This window comes from Orbicella faveolata, unplaced genomic scaffold, assembly GCF_042242905.1.
Source record: "Orbicella faveolata isolate gen_17 unplaced genomic scaffold, um_ofav_v1 contig_12, whole genome shotgun sequence".
Lineage (NCBI taxonomy): Eukaryota > Metazoa > Cnidaria > Anthozoa > Scleractinia > Merulinidae > Orbicella > Orbicella faveolata.
In genome coordinates this window covers 17,871,160-17,894,661 of record NW_028301539.1, presented here as the reverse complement: position 1 = coordinate 17,894,661, position 23,502 = coordinate 17,871,160, and the positions used below count along the sequence as shown (strand labels likewise).

Sequence of the window (23,502 nt, the reverse complement as noted above, 5' to 3'; positions counted from 1 at the left end):
GTGACATCTAGAAAAATACCTGCTCGTTGAAAGCAAATGAAAAAATCCCCAAATTGATTGTTTTTTGACATTACAGGACAGCTTTATGAAACGTTACCGACCTTATCTCAGGAATACGTTTTCCTCAATTATAGCTTTTAGAAGATTTCCGGTGAAAACTGACTTGAAAATTCACAAAACATGCACATCGTACTTCATCAAGTGCGTGGGGCAAATCAAGCAAGTTACATATCTGTAATTTTCACTTTTATGATTGTACAGAAAGTCGCGAGAAATAAATGACTGTATCTCTTTTATTTCCTGATGAATTAGCGACTTGTTGAAGACGCCACGTTTACGGACGTCTCTCGTTTTGAAGTTCCCGGACCGTGGACTTCTCCCAGGCCACGGTCAGTTGATTCCGGTGAAGCACCACACACAGACGGCCAGACAGGCTTCGCCTTTTTTCTCTAGCCACGTAACTCGAAAACTGATTGACCCCGGCGAAATGTATATCACCCGGAAAAGGGGGGGGGGGGTGTACTTCTAGAAAAATCGCGTGCCCGTATCCGAAAACCCTTACCCTATTTAAGACAAAACCATGTGATTTTCTCAACCCTATTTAGTCTATTTATGAACTGACCAAAAATTTGAAGGAAAAGAAGAGAAACCTATTTAAAACCTGACCTTTAAATCAATACCCCGTTTTACACCTGTCTTATAATTAGCTCCCTAATTGAGAGCGATGTTAACGTTTAAGGCATCGCAAAGGGCTTTTGTTGATGTTCTTATCGATAATGATGAAAAGAAGTAGCATCTTATAAAACGCATACCTAATTCAAGACTGGAGTGCAAAAACCATAACCTATTTGTTCTATTGGAGACCAAAATGGTCAAAATTGATACTCTATTTTATACGCCATATAAGTGAGTACCCCCTAGGGGGGAGGAGGTATAGCGAGGCCTATGAAGAAGGCAAAAGAAGACTAAGGAAATGCAATGTGGGATTCTTTGGGTTCAGAGAAGGAGGCGGAGCTGGACTTTTTAAAGTTTTCGTGGGTATGGTAGAGATCTGCCCATAGAGGGTCTGGGGCGAGATTAACTGATAGCTGATGGTCAAATGTCAGCCGAGATTGACGTGTTTTGCTGATCACTAAGCTGTGAAACACCGCCCAAAATTTAGGACATTTAGGTATTCATGAGTCACGACTGCTGAGATTCCATCATTCCAGCGCTCCATACTAGAAAGCATAACGATATGAAACGCAAGACGAGTCTGAAGATCTTCTTAAAAGTCTAAAAAATAGAACGGAGCCGTAGCCCGACAAGTGACATTCCCACTCCGTCCTGCTGCGGTCATGGTAATTTTCTCATTTGAGAGGTTACCAAGCTTTACGTTCTTCGAACGGTTGTCTAGATCTTGGCGAACTTTTCGAGATCAAATGGAAGAGAAAGCATCCTGTAGAGTGTTATCTATTCAAAGTCACGTTGTATCAGGATATGTAGGAAACGACTCGGCGACATTTCCACTTCAGGTATTAACGGTAACTGAATAAGTGTGATTAATTACAAATGTAATCTTACGTTACACTTGTACTGCGTTACAGTACAGTATGGGGCCCAGTTCTCGGCCACAAAAAACGTAAACTTGTATTTCTTACCTTGGAATAGCCGCAAGGACTTAAAATTTCACGCATAACTAGCTTTAGCATTCAGTTTACACGTGTAGAGCTATCGACTGCTCAACGCTGTTTTCTCCCGAGTAATAACGAAAATGGAGGCTTCGTTCGTGGGCCCAGTTATCGGCCAGCGGGCCCAGTTCTCGGCCACGAAAGAGTGCACGCGATTCCTCAGAATAAACAACGCTTTATTACCATTTTTTGTTGTTAAATCACTTACAAGGTTTGTGTTTTGATATTTCGATCACAAATTATCCTTAAGGAGCTTTGTTTCATGTTAAAAAGGAAGTTTTTTGCACACCTAGTTTTTCTCTTAAGTTTAGTCAAGCGAGGCTAAAAGAGGGTTGGGTATTACAAACAGGGTTAAGGCAGAGCTCATAGTTTTCGGCATGCCACTCCATTACAGCTTTATTTTTACAACTGACTTGACACGAATACTCCACACAAAACTATGAGCGCTTTTAGTTTTGAAGGCGAGCAGGGTGGCCGAGAATAGGCAAATAAGCAAAAGTACTAAGGAAATATTGAGAAGAGAATTTAGGTCAAAGAATTAAACAGGCCAGGAAAAGTTTATATTTAACAGATAGCTTTATCACTCTACATCCTTTATGCCAAGAATTGGCTCATTTGGGCTTTCAAGACGGACAAAATATAAACTTGAATTAAACCATGTAATTCGAGTAGCAGTAAACAAACACGTTTTCGGGGAAACCAAATTCACCTACCTTCGCGTCACCTCAAAGTGCTCACAGAAAAACTTGGCAGGACGAAACAAAACTTGGCAGAATGGAAGACAAGGAATCAAGCTACCTTTGTAAACAATTGGTTTTTATTCAGATTCATTTGTGGCGTGAAAAATAAATGCTGAACAAAAAGTGGCTCAGAACTGGGCCCCACACTGTACACCATGTGTATTGTGCTTAAAGAAAACAATAGCCACAATACACTTACATCAGGCAAACTGATCATTATTAGAACAGCTTTTGATTTTACTGAAGTTGTTGGCTTGTTTCCTTCGAAAGCGCACGTGAAAATATTCTACCCCCTAAAGAATTTCGAGACAAGTATTTGGGCTAAACTCCAGAATACCTGGCCACTTTAGCATCTCATTGAATAAGAATAGCAACTATTGTTATATACCTTGTTCTTCAAAGCACACTGGCACATGTAATTAAAGTGGCCGGGTATTCTGAATTTCTGACTTTAAAGGTGAAATTTGATTTCACTGGATGTTACAACTGGATGTGTACTTGAAAATAAATAGACTGCAGTCTGTTTTTCTATCGAAATTCAGCAGGGGTTATGAGGCAAGACGCTTTAGCCTAAAGGGGAATGGGACCAGACATGGGTGCGGCACACACAAGAAGAATTTTTGTCTCACCTTCTTCCCTACTCGACCACGGGCATATCACCCTTTTGCATTCACAATCACCAAACACTCATCTTAGTGACCCTTAGAGAAAAAACTGCCTGCCAGCAGTCTAGAAAGTAATAGAAAAACAAGACTTTCTCAAACTAGACAATACAGTCAAACCTCTTGTAAGGGACCACCCAAAATGTTCAAGCCTAGATGGTTGCTTACGGTTGCTGGTCACATATGGTAACTGCAGAGACTTACCCCATGTTTTAAACATTTTATTCATGTGAAAAGTCAATTTTGAGAAAATATTCAGTACTTGCCATTGAGAAATTTCCGTCTCTCGTACTAGCAAGGAATGCAATAATGTTACAACATTTTATTATCCAATTTCTGCCCTATTATCTGTCAAGTAGTGACTTACGGAAGGTTAAGAACAAAAGAAAATTTCAAACTGTTAGCTCTAAAAGTGTCGGTGGTTGCTTACAAGAGGTGGTCGCTTACAAGAGGTTCCAACTGTAGTCATTTGACTCGGAAACTTTCAGTATTTTGGAAAACTGGTCACTCAGGAGAGGTGGTCACTTATGAGAGGTGGCCGCCACTGGAGGTTCCACTGTATCTAATTAGATGGCAGTCTAAAGTGTCGGATAAATGGCTATGAACACAAAATAATAAAAACTGATCTTTCCCTAAAGCTGTGAGAGACAGACCTGGTAACTGTGTCTGAATTATGATACAAGGGTTATCAATCAAAGTCAAATTTCCCAGCCCTGGGACCCAATCCCACGATCAAAAGTCCAACTGGAGGAATGGTCCTAGGCAACAAATCCCCACCTCTTGCCTGCATCCCTCTTGTGGGATAACATTGGTACTTGGTCTTAATCCTTTTCTTTAACACTTTCTCAAAAATGCACACCATCAGATGCTCATTGACTGACTAGTGATTATAGATATTATTTTGTTATTGGTTGTGATAACATGACTAAGACAGCTGAGAAAAGCAATGCCTAAAATCAGCCAATCAGTGCTGGTGGAATCCCAGGGGGAACTCCCATATAAAAAAGACGGGGTTCCATGTGAGAAATTTTGAAAAAAAACCCTAAGAGGTACCAAGATACTCTTTTGTGGACGTGGCTTGAAATTTATTCCACCCCTAAGTGGTACCAAATCTAAAACAACACATTATATATCCTGTCACATTTTTTCAGCTCAATACCCTAAAAGGTACTGCAAAAGCTCCTGCTGTGGACCTTTTAAGGCTAAACGCCCTAAGAGGTACTAAAACCTTTTTTTTTTAACTCTTTAAAGGTAGGACATGTACCCCTGTCCTTTTTCCATGGGAGTCCCTCCCGGGGTGCAATGTTCTATACTGTGAGATATTTATGAACACTGACACTCGGTACATGGCTTGGTGGAGGAATAACAGTTTTTCTGAAACCAACAAAGTGTTTGGATCTAGAGAGGTCTCCTTGGAAAACATTTTAAAATAATTTTGTGAACATTATTTAGCTAATTGGAGTGATGTTTACAGTGTAGGCTAACTAGGTTAACGGGAGCACTATTAAAGCTAACGTTGTAAACCATAGAGCTATTACATCATTTTGCCCTTTTGTGTTTTAAACATGCCCATGAGAGTTAAATACTCTTAGTCGCTTATAAAAATGCTGCAGAAACATGAATTAACTCTGACAGTATAGGATGCTTGTGCGACACAGACTTCCCTGTGCCCTAACACTAAAATAAATTAAAATCACTTAGGGGAATTGTGGGAGGTGCGGTGGCCTCATGGTTAGTGCCCTTGACACTGGAGCAGGCGGCCTGGGTTTGAGCCCTGGCTGGGGACATTGTGTTGTGTTCTTGGGCAGGACACTTTACTCTCACAGTGCCTCTCTCCACCCAGGTGTATAAAATGGGCACTGGCAAATTTAATGCTGGGGGTAACCCTGCGATGGACTAGCATCCCATCCAGGGGGGAGTAGAAATACTCCTAGTCAGTTCATTAATCATGCTATTAAAACCGGGATAAGCTCCAGCCTGATGAGCCACTTGGCTTGTATGCAGACTTTACCTTACTCAGGGGAATTGTTATTTTAGTGTTAAGAGTGAGGAGACTTTCTTACTTATTGTTGTTATTTTCAGGTTCTTGGTTTTGATGTTGACACGATCAATTTGGTTCAACTCTCTAACCATACTGGTTTGTTTGACTAGACCTTTTAACTATTTTTTAAAGTTTGTATGATAATGGCAAGAAGAACAACCATAAAAGACCAACATTTATTTATATTTTGCAATTATAATAATTATTAGCATGAGTGATTAACTGAGTGATCAACTGACGCAGCAAAACCTGTGTCCATTTTGTTAATATAACTGCTGCTTCATTGTGCCTTTTTTTACAAAATGTTTTATTTGATTAGTGCAGTGATTGGTTAAGTACATGAGAATTTCTTAAGAGAGTCATTGCCTTATACCGTCTCGCACAATCAGTTTTAACCAGCTAGGTCTTACAAGTTTTTGTAAAATTTAATCTTGCTGAAAATATAAACCATCGGTGTGCTATGGTTTTTTGGGGCTTCACTCATCTCCATGCATTCTTGACCAGGTTCATTATTTAATGTGGTCCCTGGTAACTTAGCGTCATACTTCACAAAAAATTGTGATCTTAGCAAAATTTGTTCTTATTCTGTAGTTTGTTGGTTTGTTTCTAGGATATGAACATGTTCAAGGTCAAGTTTTGGATGCTAAGGAACTCAAAGTCTTGTTTGAAGGACTCAGGCTGAACAATTTACACCATTTCTCTCACCTTCTGACAGGTAGAATTATAATATATCATAACATAATAAGTGCCAGCAAGTGTGTATTAGAACTTCCAGGAGTAGAAATTTTTACCCTAATTTATGATCACTTTGGTTACCTGTCAGATTCAGAATTGTTTATAAGATTTTAATAATTACTTTTAAGGCCATACATGGCCAGGCACCGGACTATATTTGTAATCTTATTCGTGTTAAAAATCCCTCCCGGTATGGTCTACGCTCTAATTCTCAAGTTTTATTAGTACCACCATCCACAAAAACGAAGAAAACACTTGGTGACAGGGCATTTACTGCTGCTGCACCATCACTTTGGAACAAATTGCCGTGTGCAATGACAGATGAGGACAATTTTAACCATTTTAAGTCCAAACTAAAGACATTTTTATTTAGAAAAGCGTTTGAATAGCTCTTGATGTTTTATATACATTTTTACTAGATCCCTTGTTTTTAATATTTTAATTTTTAGCTCGCTACCTTAGCCTAATGTACATAATTATTGTAAATAATTAGTTTTAAATTTATCACACTATTCATAGCATATTGTTTAATTTATATTACTCATATGGTTTGTTAGGCGCATTTGATCATATTCACATGTTAATTTGCGCCTTAGAAATATTAAATATTATTATTATTATTATTATTATTATTATTATTATTATTATCACTTTGTATGCCGATGACAGAATTTGTATTCTTGTAACGTCTGCGGTGACTGGCAAATTCCAAAATGAGACGAAACAAAACGAGCTCTAGGCGTGTCGTGACAAACTAGTGGGTGGGACTACTTTACAGGTTGTCTCCAAGGGTAGACAAGTAAACCACGGAAAACCAAAGTTGATGGTTATCGGCGATTTATTGCATCAACATAAACGATCGTAAACTGAATAACAATATGTAACAAATTTCTATCAATTTAGCGGAAAAGTTGCGTAACAAATAGTCAAAACTTACACGAGACAAACTAATGATTTGGAATCGATAACATAACGAAATTGAATAACAATACATCAAAAAATAGCCAATGTAAATACTACGCTAAGATACTAAATAAGATTCGATCACAGAAGTACACAACAAAAGGAACTAATTAACAGCTCAATGCTTTCGAGCCTAAAAGGTGGGCGTTCACTCTAGTAATGTTCAGAACACTTTCTAATTTAGACAATTATAAATCAATTAACATTGTACAAATGTTCCTTTGTATTCCTTCGCCTATAGCTATAAAAAACGTAACCTAATCAAAATGACAAAGGTACTCACATATCGGTCCCGCTTGAGCCAAGGGTTAGGAAATCAAAAAGCATCAAGAGGTTGACAAGACCACGCGAGATGGAAAGAAAAACTACTTTAAAGGGACGCTATCTCAGCTTTTATATGCGCGTGGTGATGCTTAAAGGTCCGATTACAAAACCAATAAAAAAGAAGTAAACATTGTAACTATGTTCGTAACTAAGATAAAGAGACAATTAATAACTAATCAAAATTGACCTTTGTCTAGTGTCCTTAACAATTCTATTTGTTAAGTCTTAGGTATCTTCAAGGTAGTCCTTTACATAAGCCCTATCGGCTTCCCTGGGCTTCCTTGCCTTATACATTGTTATTTTTTAAATATTTATTAATGGAACAAAATAAACAAACAAACAAACAAGCCCTCATTTTAACGTACTTGATGCAGAAGGGTTACATGATTACTGGTGATTACTGAGAATAAATGGAATGCAGCACAGAGAACACTAAGTCTTGGTCGCATAACAGTGCTAATAAGGTCTTCGAAGCATGTTGTCTTCCTCTTGATGCAGGACCTAAAGGTTCATGACCCTTATGAATACTTCCAGAAGAGAATGAGAGAGCATGTTTGTAGGTGCCTTATTTTCATGACATATTTTTCATTCCTTTTTTCAGGTTATGTAGGTTCTAAATCATTTTTAGAGGAGGTACTGCAAGTTGTACATCAGCTAAGAAAAGCCAATCCCAACTTAGTGTTTGGTATGTAAAAGGATGCTCTTTGTGCTATAGTTGAACATGGACTTGGCTTGATGCAAAGTTTACCATGAGTGATCATCTCTCTTGAAAGTGAACACATTTTTTGGTACCAAAGAAGTCTACTTACATAATAATTGTCCACTGCATTTGCTCTCATTATATCCGTTGAAATTGAGTTAACAGTTGTTTATTTATTTTTTAAGTTTGTGATCCTGTCATGGGAGATGCAGGCAAATTTGTGAGTAAAAAAATTTCAACTTTTACCTCACAGTAATTGATTCATGTTTTAATATCAGTCATCCAGCTTTTATGGAGGGAGACATGGGGATATGCAGTGTTGCGGTGTTGATGTTTTTTTAATGGGGTGATGTGGTGAATAAAATCTCAACTTGCAGTGTTGTGGTGATCTCAAACCCTACGGTGTGCGATGTTTGTGTTTTTCACACTGCGGTGTTCAGTGAAATGAAATTGTTTGCAGCGCTGGCCAGGGTTTTTTTATTTGCCTTTCTCAAACCTAAATTTGACCTAAATTTAGCATGTAAACTTCGTTAATCCATGCTAATTTATGACAAACACGTACCATTGAGGTTAATAATTTGTAACAAAATACAGACCATCACTTTCTAGTCAATCTTCAATATGCTTCAGCAGCCAATCCAAAGCTGTTTTCATTTATACGTAACTTGACAAGTAACTCGACCTCTGCCACCCGAAGCTCAGTGTTCGGTAGACACGTGGAGGAGCGAGGACAGAAACAATCCTGAAAATTCTGGAAACGCCAAGGCCGAATATAATGTAATATTGACTGTGCAGTTTTTTTCTACGAAAAAAGGAAAGGGTGGTGAAAACTACCGGCCACAAAATATGTTCAGATGTTGCATGGGCAGGGAAGAAAGAAGGCTTTCTAAGCTAAGGAAGCTTTGTAAATTACACACGTTTACTATTTTTTTCCTTTTGCTATTCAGCTTCATCTATAGGTCATTCTGATACCAGTCTATACCTGCTCCAAGGTCCTGCGACTTTCTTGACCTTCCATTTTTTCAAACGATGATCGATATTGAACGCAAACACAGCTAGCTCCGGAAAGCAATACTTTCAGTCAAGATAGGGCTTCAGTCAGAGGGTTTATACACCAAGAAAAGTGAGCGAAGTAAAAGAAGAGAGGGATCTGGAGGTAAAAGCCATCTCTCGAGGCTCCTCTCTTTTTTCTTTGTCCGCTTCCTAGTTTCGTGCAAGGTTTCTTCACAACAGCAAGAAAACTGATTTACAGGCATCAGAAGTATCGACATATGTGCAATGAAAAGCGTTGTGATGTGTTTATTTTGTGAAAAACTGTTGAGGTGTAAAAGTATTATTTTAAGTGTAGATGAACGAATCATGGTGCTAAAAATATGTGTTGCAGTGATGGTGTTTCGTTGACTTTTCTTGCGGTGATGCGGTGTTCGTTAATTTTTTTTGCAGTGTTGTGGTGTTCATACCCTCCCCATGTCCCCCTCTTTATGCCCATGGAAAGTTTGGAAGGCATGAAAGAAGCATAAGAGTTGTTTGAGAAGTAGCCAAGATCAACTCTAGCTTCTTGATTGCTCTTCAGTATTATAACTCAGTGATGCACAGCTAAAAGCATGAATCAACTTTATTGTGTGATAACGTTGCCAATGGATTATGATGCTAAACTAGGGTATAGCCAGGGTATAATTTACGATTATCATTTATGAACCCAAGTTATAGACCTAAGGGTTTATGGAAACTTTTCAAAGATAAAACTTCTCTGCTAAGGCCAAAGCAGTCCTAACAGCCAGAGCTTGTCCCAGTGTCCATAATGTGACTAGAATTATTATGACTAACTCCGCGAGCAGGCAAGATGAACCAAATGTTGTTCTGTGATTGGCTAAGCAAACAGGCCAAATGGGCCCATCTTGTCTTGCCTGCTGTAACCCATGAGAAAATGGTGTCCAGCATGCCTTATAATGAATCTTTTATTGACCAAGCTTCTTTGGTTGACTTTATTAGCGTCAAATTGTCTTGTTTTTGCATGTTTATAGACTGAAGTTCATAAGGCTAACCATTAGGTGACTATGCAGCACATATAGGATAGCTTTTTTGCGAAAATTTGATTTCTCCCAAAGTCACTTGTGTAGTGCTTACAAGTGCACTTCCAGAAAAATTACATCTACATGCGCACCCCATTTAAGTTCACTGAAAACTCTGAACAGATGAAGGGGAGTCTCAGAATTCCAAAATTGTTTCGCACAGTATGAAGCTAACTGAAAATTCCAGAGGGAATGAAAATCACTAAACGACTCCACTGGGGGTATTGATATTTTCTTGAACAGCGTATTCCATACTCTTTACATTTGTCATGCTAATTCCACTTAGTTTATGAAACATTCTAATTAACATTTCTTTACTCTTTGTATCAGTATGTTCCTGAAGAGTTAATGCCAGTGTACAGAGATCAGTTGCTTCCAATGGCTGATATTATAACACCAAATCAATTTGAAGCAGAGTGAGTAACTTGAAAACAGGGGTTTCATTAAGGGCCAGACACCAGGGAAATTGAGGATGATTAATTGTGTGACTGGTTTGGCCATCTAGAGAAATGTTTTTTTTTCTTGTAGAGAAGTTCAGTTCAAAAAGGTTTGCCTCCCTGTGAAAACCAATTACCTTCCTAATGAAGACGTTAATGAAACCACGGTGAAAAACCAGATGGGCTCAATTTATTATTATCCAGCCTGTTAGTCACACAAATAATCTCTTCCCTGTAGCCATGAGCAATGCTGAATCATGAAACCCAGAACTAGGGCAAGCTTTATTGAAGAAAGAATTAATCTACATTTTGATGTTCAAAAAAGCAAAGAGTCTCTAACTTGTTTCTTTGGAGTTTGTCCTGGTGAAAACACCGACACACCAAAACAAAAATTACTGAGTTGTAGAAATACTCTTTAAAGTTTTGGAAAACTGTGACTTTCCACAGCATTTCTCACCCTCTTAAACTTCCCCTTGTGTTTCTCAAACTTGGGAGAAATGAGAAACCTGATGGAACTAATTAGAAATAGACTGATGTCATATCAACTGATCATGACCTTTGACCATTACCCCAACATTTGGTTTATAAATTAACATAATTTGTGTGAGCTTTTTTTTAATAGGCTTTTAAGTGGTGTGAAGATAACCAATGAAAGTGAAGCTTTTAAGGTAACATCCGGTACCTTACAAAAAAACAACCAGGCCCAGTTCAGACATTGTACTGCTACTGCCATGCCAAACTTAATTGCATAAATTTAGCTTTGACTGTTGCATGGCAGAAATACAACTCTGATGCAAACATCTTGCCAGAGTTACACCAAATTCAGGGATTTTAATGGAGCCAAGTAACAAGTCTCCTTGTAACTCCCTGTGGAATCCCTGTGGGAACACAATCCCCCCAAATACCTAAAAATAAATTATAAATTGTTTGGTGCTGCACTTGCTCCGTACTGCCACAACATTAGGCCAATATTCCCCAGTATAACCCTCGCTCTTGGTTAGTAAGAGATTATTATTTTAGTCAAATTTGAATTTTGGCTTGATTCTCGTGGAAGTTTAATACAAACAAAGAAATCAAAATTCTCATTAATGGGTATTTCATAACTGACTTCGTTTAAAAGAAAAATCTTGAGGAGTTAGTGTTGCTTTTTAACAGTTCTTTTATCAATTTACTTCTATGCTGTTTCTTCATGTGAAGGCAATGAAAATACTACATGAAAGGGGCACAAAGACAGTGGTAATAACCAGCTCAGAGCTGGGTGACAGCAAAACACTCATAGCCCTTGGCAGCTCACTGAATGGTCAGTGTTGTTGATCTTGTTATTGCTCTTTTTATTTCTTTGTCTCACTGAAGAACCTTTACTCTGAGGCTCAGATTAACCCTAAGTTTTAAGAACATCCCTAGTCCAGTATTGGCCCTCTCTCCGTCATGCAATGCCATGCTCCCGAGAGAGGGCGAGAAGTGGACTAACATGCCCCAGGCTGAGAATCACCTGAGGAAGTTTATTTTATCAATTTTGTAAACAACGGTATGAACTCTGCTAACATACAAAAACCTGAGTCTATACAGTACAGTAACCAAATAGTTTTAGGAGCATACTTGTGCATAAACCTTGAGCTTGTCTTATTAAATGGTTCATTGTAGAAACATTCGGTTTTATGTGCCCTAATAAGTTTGTTGTCAACCCGGCATTGATTCATTGAAGTGTTAGCTTGCGTAGCAGGCGAAAAACGACGGAGATGGGAAGGGGGAGCGAGAGCGGGGGTAGAAGCAGCGCAGGCTATTGAAGTGCCAGAAATGGTAAGAACATTCCAGGCTCAAATGGCGAAAAAAAAAACAAAAGCTAAGAGAGTTCAACCTCAATCCAAAAATTAGACCTCCTTACAAAAAAAGGAGTGTACAAGTCAACACAATTTAAAGGCTCTGTTCGGGTTTGATTGTGTCACCTTGATTTTGTTTAGCTCGTGTGGGAACACGTTATTGCTATGTTTTGGTCATTCCTTTGCCAGCCTTAAATGAAAAAATTGTAATGACGTTTGTTTGCTCTTTGACCAAGGTACAAAGAGATGCATTAGGATGGAGATTCCCAAAGTAGACGCCATATTTACCGGCACTGGAGACTTGTTTGCCAGCTTACTTCTTGCGTGGCTCTACAGACACCCTGACGATCTAGCCCTGGCTTGTGAGGCCACGGTATCAACAGTGCAAGCTGTGTTAACGAGGACTTTGGCTCACGCTCAACGTAAGTCAAGTGAAATGTGAAACATCCTAAGGCTTTCATGAACAATGCAGGCATATAAGCACCGTATAGGGGCTTTGTCTCTACTCAAACCCACGCAAGAGAAGCTTATCATGAATGACACCACAACAGGTTAGGGGCGGATCCAGCAGTTTTCAAGGGGGGTGGGGTTGGTAATTTGGGGCTGCAGAATCAATAGGGAATGTTCCTAAAGTGTTGCAATTTGAGAATTGGAACCTAAGTGAAAACGGTTTCACCAGAAACACGAGCAATGCCACAAAATAGAAATCAGTAATGAGGTATCTGTCCGGAGAGTTCGCCTTTATTTTTGCCATAATATTCACAACCCTTTTCAAACTTCTTGTGTTTTGCTTCCCCCATCCCCTCCCTAAATCGGCCCCTTCAGGTGTACCCAAAGACTTTATTGTCAAATGAATATTTTGGCTTGAAAGGTGGCCTAGTAAAAGAAAGAACATGGTTAGCCGTACCTTTCCTAAACTGAAATACCTCGTTTGAAATGTATCCAAGCAAACTGGGGTTCTAGTAAACGCGTGTTTCGGGGTGCATGTGAGTTCAAAGTACGGAACTTGATATAGTGAAAGGGTCATTTTGCAATTTATGTGCGTTGGCTGTTGGGCTGGCGTTACATGTCTTCGCTACACAGTGCTGACGAGCCCCAAGAAGGGCGAAACAGCTGTCCACTGTTGCGATCCTACTTTATCGGTTCTTGTCATGTTGGTGTCTCGAAACGTTTTTCACGTAGTATCAGTCTTGCAGTTTATTGTTTGTCTTCATACATTTTTTGGCTGATCAGATCTCTTGTAGATCCTAAGTTGGCAGCGTTTATCGTATGCGGTCCCTTGCAGTTTCTGGTTTCTCATCTAGTAATGTGCCCGGGCCCCTCCCATTTTAAGGGGGAGGGTTGTCGTCTCGCTTGGTAGTGGTGTAAATCACGACTTTTGGTCTAACTTAGGGTGTTCATGACGAAACGCCCTTATTTTTGGCCGTCAAAGAATCTATTAGGGTGCACTCGAAGAAATTACAATAAAAGACGTTGTAATTTTGTTTTTAGTAGTATCTTTTAGGGGTAAAATAGAGCTCGAGAGAGGCCCAGGCTGGTCTCCTTTAAGAGTTTACACCTTTTGCTGTTCATTTACAGGAAATATCCATTCATTCGGGTCCAAATTTGTTTCATTATGGTCAACATACTCTCATTAACACCAATATGACCTTCATTTACGCGTAGGGAACGTTCAAGAATAACACTTGAAAATGTCTTAACATTCAAAATCATCAAAAGATAAACAATACCTTCCTTTGACATTCATTGGCTGTAAATGTATTTTCATTTTCGTCGAAATAAAATTCGTTGTCACGAAACGACAACCATTTACACTTTTGGACATTCCTTTTTCAACAAAAGACTTTCAATTACAGAATTTGCATGAGCACTCACAATCAAGTGCATTATTATACAACCATATCCATGAAGGCGACAATCTTACGTGCGGTGAGACAAACATTACAGCCGTAATAAAATTTATTTTTGGAAGAGAGAATATCAAATTTGCTGAACGATTTATCCCTCAATTGCCTCATTATTGATGCATCGTGGCAAATATGTTTGCATGAAACGATACCATTGTCCGCATTTAGGCCCTGATTATTCTTTCGCTGTGTTCAAATGGGATTCTATTTCTTCGTGGCATTCGTGGGGAAATCTAACTGTCACTTTATCACATGTATACTGTAGTGCGCCCTCTGAATTGTACGCCAAAGATTCGTAAGAGGCTGAATTTACATCTGCAAGGGGAGGATTGTGAAAATACGATTAAAAAAAGGTACATACGGTCCCTAGTTCTATAATCAAATTTTCGAGGAAAATTGGGCACGATATCTCTGTTCAAAAGAACTACGCTAATGAGCTATTGTTTTCTCTTAATGTTAGGTGAAAACACGGTAATGTCTGTCTCAACGTACTAAAGATTGTCACCTTCACGGATATGGTTGTATAATAATGCAATTGATTGTGAGTGCTCATGCAAATTCTGGTACTGAAAGTCTTTTGTTGAAAAAGGATTGTCCAAAAGTGTACATGATTGTCGTTTCGTGACAACGAATTTTATTTCGACAAAAATGACAATACATTTACAGCCAATGAATGTCAAAGGAAGGTATTGTTTATCTTTTGATGATTTTGAATGTTAATACATATGCAAGTGTTATTCTTGAACGTTCCTTACGCGCAAATGAAGGTCATATTGGTGTAAATGAGAGTATATTAACCTTAATGAAACAAATTTGGACACAAATGAATGGATATTTTCTGTAAATGAACAGCAAAAGGTGTAATTCAATATTTCCGACGAGCACCCCCAACTTTTTCATATAGGTGTCCCTGGGGATAATCTGCCCTCTTAGCTCCGATTAACACTCTAAACAATTTTGCTGCCAAGTAATCACGCTATACAAATGTGTTGCGTCAGTTAGGGATTTCATAAATTACCTCGTGTGTGCATTAATGAATTAAAGTTGTTTAACGCACTCCAGATTGTACGGGAGGCTTTCTGTCGACTTTAATCTAACGGGTAGTACGCCTTTTTCTATTTTCATTATCTATTTTTTTTTGTCTTTAGGACTAGCTGGCGAGGGAAACAGACCGACACCTGGACAAATTGAACTACGTCTGGTTCAGAGTCTTGATGATATTAGGAATCCAAACATAACATTCAAAGCTCAAGTAGTTTCAGATTGATCAAGGGTTGAATGTAGGGACAGGTATCTGTAGGATGTAGTTTTGCTCAGAAATTTAATGAATGATCAGTTTTAAATCAAGAGAATTTATTAGTAAGACCAAAAATGTGATTTTTTTATTTAGTGTGGTTAGCTAAGAGAATTCAGTCAGATTGTATAGTGTTTGGTCAGGGAATAAGTTTTTCGTTTACATGTAAGCTGTGCTGTTTCGGTCGGTAGGTAGAAGCACTTGGGAGTTTACAAGGAAAATGAATTTTTTTTAAGCCCGGGGCAAACGTTCTCACAGCAAATATATCCGGCATTCTCCTGCCGTGGTAACTTTGTTGGGCCTTTTTGCACAATGTTTTGTTGGAAACTTGATTTGAATCAAACTTTCATCTAACATGTCCTAGCAGGGTAATGAAATAGTTGCGATAATTGGGACCTTTTCTCACGGCTTTAGATTAAAGATCAGCTGATGGTCTGAACAGCGGCTTGAAGGTATGCATTTCCTCCATCTTTTGGATAGTATAGAGAAGACAAATCGATAGCGAACAAAAATGCTTCTCGCTCGCTCACGTTCGATCGCCAACTGGCCATCTTCGCGCTCGTTCTGGATGATTCCTCAAGAGTGAACGTTTGAAATGTAAACAGCAGCTCTGACGACTTAGCTATTTGTAATCGAACGACAGTTCAGCCTGAAAAGTTTTTACTACATGGAACTTGCTGGAGATTTCAAGATTCATCGTACACGAGTATTTCGTTGTACTTGCTCGTTGTTAGTGTACATATCAAAGAATAAACCATGCACCTGAACTGAAGAAAAACAATACAAACAAATATTTAAGCTGCTGCATAGAAAAGCTAGCAAATATTTTGACGCCTCCATGTATTATTTTAGTTATTTTCATTACATTTTCCCAGGTACATACTAACCTTTCGTTATAAGTTCTTCGATACAAAAAAAAAAATGGGAGTAAGTGAAATAAGTGATTTGAGTGAGACTGTTTGAATTGCATGCTAGTATGACGTTTCTTTAATAACATCAATCTTAATTAGTATCTGTTATTCGGTGAAAAGTAAAGTACTCGCGAAAAATCTGTGTTATAAAACGTAATTTTGTAGTCTTGTTTTTGCCTGGTTGCCTTCTGTTTGAAAAAGATATCTATGTTTCATTTACTCCAAATTCTAACGTGTCGCATTCTCTGTTGACTTTACGAAATGGTTAATTTGTTACCTTACCCCTTTTTGTAAACATTAATCTTAGTCTTTCTTAAATCCTTGAATCTGATTGGTTCCCTAATTGTTGACTTTTATCGCTGATTGATTAAAGGAACTATGTCACGGATTTTAGCCAAATTTAGACGTAACAAAATGGCCGCCAAATTGAGTGAAATACAAAAATAACCACTTAAAACAGTGAAGGAATATTTCAATGACACAACAAATACAGAAGAAGGAACAGATGCACAGAAATCAAGGAAGAATAAAACGTACAGTGATATGGGTGTTTGATAAACTGTTAGGCTGATCACTTATCAAAGTTAATCTCGTTTGTTTGGCAGCTAAATAATGCCAGAGAGACATATTTGTTTTTCTAGTGAAGCTTTGTTGTTTTCATTTAGATCCAAAGATGTAATAAGTTTGAGGGAGTAGTTGTCAAAAGCTAATTGTAGTAATAAAATAGCCGAGACTTAACTCAGCCGTGACAGAGCACCTTTAAGATTCTGGTCTTTTGACTGCTTTCCTCAGAAGAAACTCAGAAAACTCTAGCACAGAGTCTATGATACATACTGATTCTTCCCAATAATAAAAGTAATAATAATAATAATAATAATAATAATAATAATAATAATAATAATAATAATAATAATAATAATAATAATAATAATAATAATATGGGGTGTGAGGACAAAGGTTATTCCAGTGGTAGTGGGAGCATTGGGATCAATACCACTGAGATTGAAGGACAATCTGAGAGCCATTGAGGTGGGCATTCCTGTTGGACTGATCCAGAGATGTGCATTGTTGGGGTCGGCAAGAATTCTTAGAAAGGTGCTGGAGATGTAGAAAGAAGAGAAAAAGTAAACAAGGGGTGTTTCTTGGCTTCCCTAGGCAACTTGTTGTTGCCCGGAGCCAATGACGAAACCAGCTTCAATATCATCAATAGCTGTGCGAATCTTTAATAATAATAATTGAAACTGCAATAAGCGTAAAAAACTCTCTTGGCCTTTAATAAACAACTCCACAAATCAAAACGGCGTGGTTCAAAGAGTGTGCATACGAGCGGCGTAGATGCAAATAGCGTGGATACAAACAGCGTGGTTACAAACAGCTTGGGTTGAAACTAAAACAGTAAAAGAGCAAAAGTTACAAGTTGCGACTAAGCTAAATTCGAATAAAGAAATAACAAAACTGCAAAACGAGGACTGTGAATTACACTTACATTGTTTCGGCCAGAGAAAACTGTTGTGAAACGGACTGCGAATAACGCGAAGAGACTAGCACGAAAACTAAATAGAACTGCGCTAAGCGCGGACCAAAATGAACTGCCCCAAAACTGTACTGCAAAGCTATGATATGGAAAATACGCTAGGACATGCGGAAAATAAAACTATAAAAACTTAGAAAGGCGCTAATGAAGATGAAACAGCAAAGAAACGCTAACGAGGGCGCGAAAACTGACAGAAAGGAATAAACACCTAAATTGACGCAAAAAAAAAAGACTAAACAAAAGGACGAAAAGAAGTATAAACTAATTTGCGTACGCAAAGGAAAAACAAATTACGCAAGAACGAATAATAGAAAAAATGTTACACTTGGATCTTACAATAATAATAATAATAATAATAATTTATTGAGCACTTTTCATACAAACTTGAATCTTACATGTATCTGGTAAAAAATTCAGAAATTCTGTTGTTCCTTAAGTTTTCGGTAATTATAATAGTAATAATATCAAAATAATAATAATAATAATAATAATAATGATTTATTATCATCATCGTCATATCATATATGTCATGATATCATGGTTACTACAACTAATGCTAATACTACTACTACTACTACTACTTTTTTTTTTTTATAAATAAGGTATATACAAGGTAAAAGTAAGTAAAAGAAATAAACTATTAAAACCTATTTCAACAGTGTTTACATAATGGCTCCCTCCTGGGTTTCAACGTCAATATCAATGTTCTTAAAGTCACAAAAGGCTTTCCTTCTAGCTCTTGAACCTCTTAGGCAGATTAGTGCGGATCTTAGTAAAGCGAAGGATGTCCTTGCTCTTATCATAGTAATAGTATCATAATAATAATAATAATAATAATAATAATAATAATAATAATAATAATAATAATAACAATAATAACAATAATATAATAAACCCAACCCAGGGGTAATGTTTTCCTAACTTCTCTTTAACATTTAACACTAGAGACGAAGCACTCTTCGGAGTCAAAACTTATCCGAGCGTAAAATAGAATAATTGACGGATGTTTTGTCTGATTTCATTCGCCTGAACGAAAAATCAAACAAAATTTACCTGCTTTCAAGGAAGAGTGCTAGCAGAAGAAAAAGAGTAGTCCGAATTGCAGTGTGCGAACCTAATAGATGCCTGAAATTCAGGCTAGAAAAAGGGTCGAAAAAGTGAAGAATTGTTTTTTTACGCTGGGTAGCTAGTAGAACGAATGTATGACGTGGGAGATGAGAGAGCGGAAGAAATAAACAATTTTAAGGCTGGTTTTCGGCATAGTAATTGTTAGCAGGAAATGACGCGTCCCACGCAAGTACTCCTCCATCACGTGCTCACATTTCGGACAGTTTTCAGTCATGTCGGCAATCTTCTGCAATGCCCCTCCCCGATAAGTAAGCGTGACACCGCGAAATATTCGCCAAGTCATTCTCGGCGCGCAATGCATCCCGGGTCAAGGCCAGCTGGCATATAAACAACACGAAGGTGCGACAAGTGTACTGAACTCAGAAGAAGAAAAACAGGCGTAAAAGTCTACAAGTGTACCACAGAGATTTTGATACACGAAAGAAAATGGTTGTGGCTCGAGGTGTAGATCGTATCGAAAAGTCCCGGCAGATGAGAGAAGGCGGTGGATTTTTAGTTCGTAGACCCATCGGGGACCGCATCGATCAGTGCGACCCGTTCTTGATGTTGGATCATTTAGGACCGGTAGTTTATGGACCAGGAGAGGCTGTTGGGGCACCTGATCACCCTCATCGAGGATTCGAGACCGTTTCATATCTTATTGATGGTAAGCCATAACCTGACACTTTTTAAAGACCGGTCGAAATTGTCGCGTGACCGGAACGTGTAAATTCGATTTGTGTCACAACTTGCAACTTGGCAACCAAAATTAACAGGAATAACTTTCACATCTTCCTTTAAAAAGAAAAATACCATAAAATGCTCTTTTCGATCGCAAGTTTGTGGCAAAAAAGTAGTTTTTAATATTTTGATTGAAGTATTAAATTCAGGTTGACTGGTTCAAAAAGCAATTCACAGAAGCGCAAAGGTTTACTTTAAAATATAATTTGTATCTTCGAGATCTATTTTTTTTTTTAGTTTAAGGCTCCTCCTAGAAAACTGTTATCTACCAAAGTTTGAAAGGTGAGAGGTTGTTTTCTTTGACGAAACGGTTTTTGTTGACATTTGTTTAAACATCCGAAACATAGGTCCGTAATGCATACAAGTGCCCACCACCACTCAAAATTTCTTTGAAAACCGACAAGTCGCCATTCTTGCATTAACTTTTGACATAGGCAATTCTTATTCTAAATCTGGAATATCAGGGATTTGTCAGAAGTGTATTTTCTTCCTCATACAGTAAAGTTAAAGGTGATCCAATTTTCCCCAGTTTATTTGTTTGGACAGATATAAGTACGCAATATGTGAAAACTGCAAAACAACTGAATGATCTTTGATTACTCTGTCTGAAGCCATCTAACTCTCTTATCTTGTTTTTTTCTAGGTGAGATAAAACACCAAGACAGTGCTGGAAACAGTGGTGTTTTAAAAGAAGGCTGGGTTCAGTGGATGACGGCAGGGTCCGGTGTTGTTCACAGTGAAATGCCGTCAGATGAATTTTTGAAGAGAGGTGGAAAATCAGAGGGTTTTCAGCTCTGGGTAAACTTACCAGCAAAAGACAAGATGATCAAAGCACGATACCAGGATACTGATACTAAGAAAATTCCTGTAGTCAGCAGCCCAGGTAAGATTTGCCAAGTTTGATTCTGTCTGTGGAGAATCTGTGATAAACAATTGAAAATAATTGTGATTGTTGATTGTTTTGACTGGGATGATGTTCACTTATTAAATTTGGAAACTATCACAGTTTTTTTGGCACAAACATTTCACTGGAAGGAATGAGGTCTGTTTTCCTGTGACCTCCTATCTTTCCCTAAACTTGATCAGTTCCTAGGTGGTATGCAGGGCTTCCAGGGCTTCAGTGATTCTTTACCACTCACTCTGGTGGACAGCCATTTGGTGGGTCTCCTCCCAACTCTTCATCACAGCTTCTTATTCCTTTCCTTTCAGCCATTCTAGTCTTGAACACTCCTCCTACCCATTGGAAGCTAAGTCAGTGCTCTTCTAGGATTGTTGCCAGGCTGCATATGGTCAATCCATTGCCAACCTTCAGCCAATCAATAAGTGAATGTTTAAACTTCAAACAGAACAAGTTTCTAGCATGCCTGGAGCAAATATTATTGAAACATTAAGCTGCTCTGGATGGGCAGAATTTTGCCAAGATTTTAACATAAGTGGAAATGAAATAATATTCTGTTTAAAACAAAAATTTACATTAAATTTTTCTAGATAATGCCTATATTTACGTCACATTTCTTTGTTCATTTTGTAGACGGAAAGACCAAAGTCAAGGTCATTGCAGGAGAGAGCCTGGGGGCTAAAGCTGTGATAGACACACGAACACCAATAATGTTCCTGGACATTCATGTGCAGGCTGGTGGAACGTTTGTCCAGGATGTTCCAGAAGAATTCAATGGATTTGCATATGTCTGGAGAGGCGCTGGCTCATTTACAGAGGAAAGAATCTCTGTGGAGATGGGAATGGTGAGTAAACAAATCCTTCACACACCAAGTTCAACACTAACTTTAATTATATAAAAATTACGGAGGTGCTCGTTGCACCTTTTAGAGGTTAAAACCTGGTTTTGGTACCTCTTAGGTACCTTTTAGGGTATTATAAGCCGAAAAAATTATGAGGGGAGATAATGTGTTGTTTTAGAATTGGTATCTCCTAGGGGTGAACATTTCAAGCCATGCCCACAAAACAGGGTCTTGGTACCTCTTAGGAGTTCTTTCCAATGAGCAACCCTGTCCTTTTTATACGGGATTCCCCCCAAGGTGCAGAGTCACTGTGTTATGTTTTTGAGCATGAGACAGCTTTGTACTTTAATGTGGCTCAAATAGTAAAACTCTCGTGAGATACCTGGGCTCTAGTGTGCACTTCAGCGTGAGGCATCACACAACCACCCGAGAGGTCGTGAGACAGCGTGCGAGATTTAAAGTTTGCAAAACTCAAAACAAGCATGGCAGCGCAAGGCCTGCTTCGTAAAACTTTGTTTCCGCCAAGTTTGGTAAGCTGTTTGCGTTATCAGTTATTTTTACCTTCCAAAACATCCATCCTTCAGGCAATTTCTATATTCATGTTTATTCGCGTGGGAATCGTGGGCCTTACTGATCAGCGGACCGCCTTCACACATGCGCAAGGGGCGATCTTGCAAAGTCGAGATTTTAATTTGTGCATACAATGCACGTGAAAAATACCTTATCCACAAAGCTAATATCTCAAAAACTGATCCAGTGACCCTACTTTTTTAATGCAAAAAAATATTCAAATGCAAAAGTGGAATGCATGGGTGAAAAATGTTTATAGAAAAAAACTGTGGAGTGGAATTTCTCCAACCTGGAAATTTCCATTTATTTTTAATTGAAGAAATATCTACTCCACAAAATTTTTTATTATAATTTTGCCTGTTTCTTCTTCTGAGTGTAATAAAAAGATTTTTATAAAAAAAATATGGGGTCACTGGCTTAGTTTTTAAGATAAATGTGATTGATGGTAAAAAGTGGGTCAAGTTTGTTGCTATACAACAGGGCAGTGCAACCTTAATTTATGACTTAAACACAATGAAAGGTACAGTGGAGAGATACCTTAGAAAAATAGCACAGCCACTCAAAACAGTACAGTTCCAAGCCTGAAAAATCACACCTAGTTCTTTAAGTCTCAAAAACACAGAAAACTGTTTTGAGCCACCTTAACACTATCTCTTTTTTCACATTAGTCAAGGGTGCATTCACTTTTAATTAATGACTTGTAACATATTGATCTGCTCTTTAGGTTGCTGTGCTTGGAAAAGGAAACACTTTTCAAATCAATGCAAGTCCAAGTGAAGACATTCATGTGTTGGTGATAGCAGGAGTGCCATTGAAAGAAGCCATTGCTCGTCATGGGCCTTTTGTTATGAATACCTGGGAGGAGATTGAGCAGGCCTTTAGTGACTTCCAATCTGGCAAACTTGGCTCCATTGCAGGATCTGAAGAACGTTACGCCAAGACACAGAAAGCAGTTAGTAAACAGAAAGCATCAGGAACATGGAACAAAAAGTAGACTTATATAATATATATAACCATGTTAGCTTAGCTTTGTCAAGACTTTTTTTTAAAAAGTCTTTTACTTAATAGCTGGAGTGGACAAACTGCCTGAAATTATTTTGTTTATTATTTATTCAAAAAATATTTTGTCAAATACTTTAATTGGTTCTTTTGTAGGTTTATTGCAAAAGCCAGACCTCAGTTTTACTTAATTTTGTTTAGTTAGACTGTAACCTTTCCTCAACATATTAAGTAACACAAAATTCCAGGTTTTGTGACCTTGGAGGTCACTGCAGACTTAGGGATGTCATCCAAGACATTTTTTATGCATGTGTTTTTAGACAAAACCATGGAAAACTATAGTCAAGTTTGTAGATGAAGCTTTAGTGTTAGAGTAATATTGTCATACGTTACGGGTCATAGAAATAAAAGCTTTGGAACACTGATGAACTCTTATCTCTCATGTCTACTGCACTGTTGGGTACAATACTTATCATGTCAGGTGGAATCCAACCCTGCTTATCTCGTCGGTTTTTCAGTGGAGCTCTTGCAATAC

The 23,502-nt window shown here is 38.1% G+C and overlaps 2 protein-coding genes across 3 annotated transcripts; both read left to right on the top strand.

Moving 5' to 3' along the window:
- The first annotated feature begins 1,155 nt into the window (after positions 1-1,155).
- LOC149116922 (pyridoxal kinase-like) lies at positions 1,156-17,032 on the top strand. Of its 2 annotated transcripts, XM_089282622.1 has the most exons (10): positions 1,156-1,514; positions 5,155-5,209; positions 5,724-5,828; positions 7,737-7,820; positions 8,021-8,055; positions 10,238-10,323; positions 10,967-11,012; positions 11,542-11,644; positions 12,401-12,586; positions 15,220-17,032. In XM_089282622.1, the coding sequence occupies exons 1-10, from the start codon at positions 1,338-1,340 to the stop codon at positions 15,336-15,338; spliced, it is 996 nt and encodes a 331-aa protein (XP_089138748.1). In that variant the 5' UTR covers positions 1,156-1,337; the 3' UTR covers positions 15,339-17,032. The 2 variants fall into 2 exon arrangements, with proteins under 2 accessions (XP_089138748.1, XP_089138749.1); XM_089282623.1 differs by lacking the exon at positions 7,737-7,820.
- A 1,700-nt stretch (positions 17,033-18,732) lies between these two features.
- Positions 18,733-23,392, top strand: LOC110060838 (uncharacterized). The gene is made up of 4 exons (XM_020767639.2): positions 18,733-19,584; positions 20,302-20,541; positions 21,190-21,401; positions 22,693-23,392. Exons 1-4 carry the CDS (start codon positions 19,365-19,367, stop codon positions 22,960-22,962), a joined length of 942 nt encoding a protein of 313 aa, XP_020623298.1. The 5' UTR covers positions 18,733-19,364; the 3' UTR covers positions 22,963-23,392.
- The last annotated feature ends 110 nt before the right edge of the window (positions 23,393-23,502 follow it).